The sequence below is a fragment of the Heloderma suspectum genome, chromosome 16 (assembly GCF_057233095.1).
Source record: "Heloderma suspectum isolate Gila_16-S chromosome 16, 16-S_ref, whole genome shotgun sequence".
Classification (NCBI taxonomy): Eukaryota; Metazoa; Chordata; class Lepidosauria; order Squamata; family Helodermatidae; genus Heloderma; species Heloderma suspectum.
Genome location: NC_139473.1, coordinates 19,969,233 through 19,976,603, shown reverse-complemented (window position 1 = coordinate 19,976,603; position 7,371 = coordinate 19,969,233). Strand labels below are relative to the sequence as shown.

Genomic DNA, 7,371 nt, shown 5'->3' with positions numbered 1-7,371 from the left:
CATCTGCGGTGATCTTGGAGCCCAAGAAAGTAAAATCTGTCACTGCTTCCATTTCTTCCCCTTCTATATGCCAGGAAGTGATAGGGCCAGATGCCATGATCTTAGTTTTTTTAATGTTGAGTTTCAAACCAGCTTTTGCACTCTCCTCTTTCACCCTCAACAAGAGGCTCTTTAGAGCCTCTTCGCTTTCTGCCATTAGGGTGGTATCGTCTGCATATCGGAGGTTGTTGATAATTCTCCCAGCAATCTTAATTCCGACCTCTGATTCATCCAACCTGGCGTTTCTCATGATGTACTCTGCATATAAGTTAAATAAGCAGGGTGACAATATGCAGCCTTGTCATACTCCTTTCCCAGTTTTGAACCACTCAGTTGTTCCATGTCCGGTTCTTACTGTTGCTTCTTGACCCTCGTACAGGTTTCTCAGGAGACAGATAAGGTGGTCTGGTACTCCCATCACTTTAAGAATTTGCCACATTTTGTTGTGATCCACACAAAGGCTTTAGCATAGTCAATGAAGCAGAAATAGAAGTTTTTCTGGAATTCTCTTGCTTTCTCCATGAGCCAGCGAACGTTGGCGATTTGATCTCTAGTTCCTCTGCCTCTTCGAAACCCCGCTTGTACTTCCGGTAGCTCTCGGTTCGCATACTGCTGAAGCCTAGCTTGTAGGATTTTGAGCATCACCTTGCTGGCATGTGAAATGAGCGCAATTGTGCGGTAATTTGAGCACTCTTTGGCGTTGCCCTTCTTTGGAATTGGAATGTAAACTGACCTTTTCCTGTCTTGCGGCCATTGTTGAGTGTTCCAAATTTGTTGGCATATTGAATGCAGCACTTTAACAGCATCATCTTTTAGGATTTTAAATAGCTCCGCTGGAATACTGTCATCTCTGCTAGCTTTGTTGTTAGTAATGCTTCCTAAGGCCCACTTGACTTCACTCTCGAGGATGTCCTGTGGGATATAAAAGTCCCCAAAAGTTTATGCTCGAATAAACGTGTCTGAAGGTACCCCGGGATCCTTTGTCTTTTCAGCTCTTAATACACAAAGGTCCCTTTGTGTGGTGTGGTTTGAAGTGTGTGCTTGTTGTAACTGGCCCATGAAAGCCAACTTCATGGGCAAAAAAACCCCAACCAGGTCCCTATACAGAGTTCAAAATGCATCATTCATCTTCGAGAACATTCAGCAGAGTTAGGTTAGAATCAGGCTTCACGGGTTTATTTGACATAGCGTGATGTTCGTGAAGAACCTGAATCCAATCATCTCTGGAGCCACTTTGCGGGACCTCCGCATACTTCTACTTATTTGTGATATTTCTCAGTTGCTTTATAAAATATAATTCTCTAAGCGACATACAAAACAAAGCCAAATTAAAACCACTAAGATATAACAATTAGCAGTACTATCCAGCATAAAAGGAGAAAACAAATACCAGCACCAGCAAAAACCCAATCATGTAAAAGAGCTAAAACTCACAATAAAGCTAAAAACCATCATCAACAGACGATAATTATACGTTACTACATGCTGATTTCCCCACGCTTTCTCCAGCATTTGCACGAGATCTCTTTATTGATTCTAGGAAATCTGAAGGGATATAAATGCCATTTACATATTTATTTAATGTTATTTATTATTCAAATGTATATACAGCTTTCCACAAAGGTACCAAAGCAGTGAACATAAGGCACCTTGAGCGGGCTTCTGCCCTCAATGGCACCCAAGAAATATTTTAAATAAATATAAAACAGATTAAACAATAAATGTAACAATCAGAACAACATAATTCCAATTAATCAGCAATAAAATTATGCACTAGTGTGCTACAAACGACAGCTGGCTGGGTTACATTTCAGGGAAAGCCTGTGTAACAAAATGATTGTAGGCATCTGAATCTCAGAACTATGGGGACATGTTTCATATCAGTTGGTAAAGTGTTCCAAAGTGTGGATGCTGCAACTCTAAATGCTCTGCTGTGGTACCCTCAGATGATAGCAGAGATCGGGCAGAGACATAAGGGGTGAGGTGCTCCCTAAGGTAACCCGTTATCTTAACCTGAGAGCCAATGTGCTGTAGAGGTGGGAGATCTGGGTTCTAGTCCCCACTCAGCCATGAAGCTCACTGGGTGACTTTGGATCAGTCACTGACTCTCAGCCTCACCTACCCCACAGGGTTGTTGTGAGGATAAAATGGGAGGAGGAGGACACATAAGCTGCCTTGGGTTCCTTGCAAGAGGGGGAAAAGGCAGGGTATAAATGTAGTAAGTATTCGTATATTTTCATGTATGCTGCCTGAGGAGAATCTGTAGGGCAGGAGAAGAAGGTAGATGTGGATCGATTGGTAGACCTCTGGGTGATTTGCAGGTGATCAGCCAGGGCTTCTGACTCCCAACTGCCTAGCAAAGAAGTGTTGTGAACTGCCCAGAGAGTTTCAGCTGCAGAGCGGTACAGAAGTGAAATTATATTTCTAATAATTACTAATAATTATTACCAATAATACTAATACTAATTAGCAATAGCAACAACGTGATTTTTCCCTACCTAAATTTGGCTGCTGAAATGGAGAGAGCTTGGGATAACCAGGAAGGGGGGGGGTGCGAGAGAGCACGCGTGCAAGCAAGAAAGGCTGGGATGGCCCAAGACATTTTGCCGCCTGAGGCAAAAGTCAAGATGCCGCCCCCTTCCATTCCACGTAAATAAGCTGACTAGACTGGTGGCTGCATCCTTCTTCAGCACTGGCAATGGTTCACCACACCTGAAGGCGGCAGGCTAGATTAGGGGGCGCAAGGCAGGCAGTGTGACCCACAGCTCTCTCCTCCAACTCCCTGCTGCCACCTCCCAGCATCCGCCGTCTGAGGCGACTGCTTCGCTCTGCCCAACGGTAGGGCCAGTCCTGGTGGAAGGATTGCGAGCTCAGCTCAGTTCTGGTCCTGAAAACACCTGAAGAGGCCGAGAACGCGCTGAGTATGTCTTTTGCGCCTGGCTCTGGTTGGTGGAACTTGGGGTTCTAGCACATCTGTATCAGGGGTGCATAATCTGTGACCCCCCAGGGGGCCCTGATCCCACGACCACCGGCAAACTCACCTTTGGATTCCCTCCCCGAGACCCTCATATAGATCACCCTTTTCCCATCGCAGCTAGCAACAGGGGGTGACCTGTGTCAGGATCACTGCGGGAGAGAAGGCTCTCTTGGCCAGGGGTGGGCAAAGTTGTGCCCACAAGCACCAATGCCCCCACCAGACACCTTTTTTGGCGCCCTCCAAGGCGTCCTAGCTCCTCCCACTTTTAAAAAAATCAACACTTTTTCTTAGCGGCAGCTGCGATTGCTGCGAAATAGGTTTGTTGGTGCTGCAAAGTGTGGGCTCAAAGGAGACGTTGAGTGTGTTGGGGATCGGACTCCAGTCTTGCAGGCAAGTTATTTACCCTTTGGGACTAGCCCTGCCTCCCAAGGCAGCCATTTTGTGGTGGTGCCCAGGGCAGTTGCTCAAATTGCTTAAAAGTTGCCTATTGCTGCTCTCCATCCTCTAGAGATCCTCATACAGATCGCTGGTGGATGTGTGCACGCGCACATGCGTGTCTGTGCATATGCAGACACACACACCCCACCTCAGTGCACAGTATCAGGATCATATCACTCCAATACCGAAAGACCTGCACTGGATGCCAATTGCTTTCCAGGCTCAATGCTGCTGGTTTTAATCTTTGAAGCTCTGAGCGGTGCCCAAGGAACCGCATGTCTCACCACAAAAACTGCTTGGCTATTAACATCTGCGGGAGACGCCCTTTCGTGGACATCCTTGCTTACAGAGGCCAGGTAGGCAGGCAGGCAGGCAAGGGTGAAATGCCCTCCAACTTGAACGACAACTGGTCCCCCCTCCCTCTCTGTTCAGGAAGGGGGTTAAGATACACCTTTTCAAATCGTTGCAGTTTTTAAGGTAGTTTGCAACTCGCTGTTCTGTATGCATGCGTTGGTTCTTCTTGCCTTCGGAATTCTTGTAAACCGCCTTGGTTGGTTACAGAAAGGCGATCGAGAAATGCAGCCAGCCCGTCACTCAGGGAATTCTATTCCCCAGTCTTCATGCAAGGATGGCAGTGAAGAGATTTCACATTTTTAGGGAGGAACCAACGGTCAGCATGACGGCAGGGTCATGAGACTCTTTACCTGGTTTGCAGATGACTCGGAGCGGTCAGATTTTGATTGGGGCTGGAGAGGGGGCTTTCACCATTTCCCCCAGTCGAAAGAACATTCCACTGCTGCTACAATAGCAATACCCATCTTTTTCTCCAACGGGACAAACAGAAGCGTCTGAAGATGGGGGGGATTTCAACTGGACTGTGGTCTCATTGGGCAGATCGCAGAATCGGGCCATTCCACTGCTGTAGACCACCCTCCATGAAGGTTCCTCATCCCTCAACTGTCCTCAACAGCAGGGCTTAATAGAGGGAGATGGGCGGGGGGGGGGCATTCTGGCTGAAATACTCCCCCCCCTTCCTCCCCAACCCTTTTTCCTTGCGTGATGTGTCTTTTTAGATTGGAAGCCCGCAGGCAGGGGCAGTCTCTGTTTTACTGATGATATATATGCAAGTTGTGCCAGGAGGCTTTTTGGTTAAGGAGCAGGGTGATGCTTTGAATAAAATAAATAAAACCGGGGGTTAAATGGTACGGGAGGAAACACTGCCCCACAGCTCCAATCAAAAAGAGCTGCAGCGGGGCTCACGATGAAAAACAAAGCTAGGGTCTCGTGCAACACGCGTCGGTTTTAGTCTCCACCAGTCCCTTCCTTGTGAACGTCCTCAGGTGTATATGCCACAACATGTGGTGATGGCCGCCAGCCTGGATGGCTTTAAACAGGGATTGGATCAATGCCTGGGGGAGAAGGCTATCAATGGCTACTAGTCCTCATAGAGGTTAAGTCTATCATTGGCTACTAGTCCTGATGGCCATGTGCTACCTCCAGTATCAGGGGCAGTGAGCCTCTGTACACCAGTTGCTGGGGAACATGGGTGCGAGGGTGCTGTTGCACTCATGTCCCGCTTGTGGGTTTCCCGTGGGCAGCTGGCCAACCTCTGTGTGAACAGAATGCTGGACTAGATGGACCCTGGGTGTGATCCAGCAGGGCTCTTCAGATGTTCTATATAGGAAGTTGTCTTATTTCAAGTCAGAACACTGGTCCATCTAACCCAGTGCTGTCTACATCAGGGGTGGGGAACCTGTGTGGCTGGACTCTGATTCCCATCACCCCTGATCACTGGCCATGCTGCCTGAGGCTGATGGGAGTTGGAGTCCAACATATAGAGGGCCAGAGGCTCTCTGTGCCTGGTCTATGCCTCCAAGTGACCACAAAAGCAGAGAGTCGGGAAAGGAACCTTTTTGTTATCTCTCTGCACATGGGAGCTGTAACAAAGTGCTGCAGCGTGGATCGCTGGCGTGCAGGATTCCAGCCATGCTGTTCTATTTCTTCTGCACCCAATTTTCCATCATCCCCTCCCAGTAACTGAGTACTGATGCTGGATGAGTACACCATCATCAACGGGCTGTTTGGGGGTATCTCCCCCCACCCACTTAGGGTTTTTTCCCCAGATAGTTTTTGTACTTCTTCAAAACCCTGGATTCCCCACAACCTTGTCGAAACCTTGTCTATGGCTGGGGCCGTTTTGGCCACATGATGCCCGGCACTCAGGAGAATCGAGATCGCCCTTAGCACAGAGCAGGGGTGGGCAGTCTCAGACCCTCTCCACACAGGCTGCGCGAACCCAGGGGAGCCTCATCCGCTTAGCAGGACTGGGACAAAGGCCCCCATCAAAGTCATTGTGGAGGGGAGGAAGCCTTACCCCTCCCTCGGTGCCCCCAAAGCACCTGGGATCTGGGAGGGGGGGGAGTTTTAACTTTCTCCTTCCCCAGCGATCCCCTCCCTTTGCGTTTGGCTTCCATGCATCTGCTACATTTGGCAAAGCAATTCGACCCGGGAGAGTCGGGATTTTGGATCATAACCAAATTAGGAAGAAGGCTACAGTAGCTCCTTTGGTTTCTCATTTTCTGGATCAACTCATTTCCTGGATCAACAACATTAATTTAAAAACAGAGAAATCGGATCAGCCTATTAACAAACGATACGTGTACCCTACAGGACCCAGCACAGGGCGACTTATGCTAGCTCAGTCCCCCCACCTCCCGACCTCTGTCCCTTGGATAACCAGGGAAATAAGAGTCCATGTAGAAATGGTCCTAGTTTTCCCTTCTCCTGAAAATCCAACTGCTGTCTCTCTTCTCTGCGATCCGCAACTTGCAGGAGTCCTGGCTGACACTGAACAGGAAACACCACTCATTGGCATTTTCCATTATGTTCCTTCTCCAGACGTCATCTGACTGCCTTCCAGGAGTTCCCTGTTCCCCAGGTCCAGTTCCACCTGAATCCCAACGGGCTATAAAAGGCAAGAGTAGAATGCTATTATTGCAGGCAGAGCTCCAAAGCGTACTAACAAAAGGCCACAAACAAGTCTCCAGCGGTGGAAATGACAGAGTGCACACTATCAGCAGAAAGGTTGGGTGGCGGTATGGGACGGCAGAGGCCTTTTATGCCACTCTAAGCATTTAGGAGAAAAAATTCCTCCTCCAGGAGTTTGGGAGATGTGTACTTGCTCTCTAGGTATGTAGAGAATCTTACAACGCTGAAAGAGCAAAGCTTCTTTGGTCTCTGCACTCGTAGAGAATCATTGAAAACAAAACGTTTAGAGAAGTTTCAAAATATTACCACTACTGCAACTCATTAGATTTCTTAGGGTGCAACCATCCTACGTATGTCTAGGCAGAATCCTACGCATGTCTAGGCAGAAAACAGTCCTACCATCCTACGCATGTCGAGGCAGAAAACAGTCCTACCATCCTACGCATGTCGAGGCAGAAAACAGTCCTACCATCCTACGCATGTCGAGGCAGAAAACAGTCCTACCATCCTACGCATGTCTAGGCAGAAAACAGTCCTACCATCCTACGCATGTCGAGGCAGAAAACAGTCCTACCATCCTACGCATGTCTAGGCAGAAAACAGTCCTACAATCCTACGCATGTCTAGGCAGAAAACAGTCCTACAATCCTATGCATGTCTAGGCAGAAAACAGTCCTACCATCCTATGCATGTCTAGGCAGAAAACAGTCCTACAACTCCTAGCATGCCCCAGCCAGCACAGGATTGCACCCATGCATTGGGCTGCACCCTTAGACACCTTTCTTAAAAGGTGACATGCAACAAAACCAAAGCATGCAAATTTTAAAACAGCTAAAACAATTAGCCACTAAAACACCACAGGGGTGTTGAGCCTCAGGCTGTGGCCAAATCTGGCCATCTGAGGTTCCCCAGATGGACCCCCCACTGGC

General features: G+C 48.3%; 1 protein-coding gene across 5 annotated transcripts in view; it reads right to left on the bottom strand.

Annotated features, from left to right (window-relative positions):
* Positions 1-1,190: 1,190 nt before the first annotated feature.
* RAD51D (RAD51 paralog D) overlaps positions 1,191-7,371 on the bottom strand; it is a 33,563-nt gene continuing 27,382 nt past the window's right edge. For 3 of the 5 annotated variants that reach the window (XM_084822833.1, XM_084822832.1, XM_084822831.1), the window contains one exon: positions 1,620-6,419. In XM_084822833.1, the coding sequence (XP_084678959.1) occupies positions 6,336-6,419 (84 nt within the window). In that variant the 3' untranslated portion in view covers positions 1,620-6,335. Of the gene's footprint in view, positions 1,585-1,619; positions 6,420-7,371 lie in introns of those variants that run through there. The other 2 variants (XM_084822834.1, XM_084822835.1) reach the window with 2 other exon arrangements.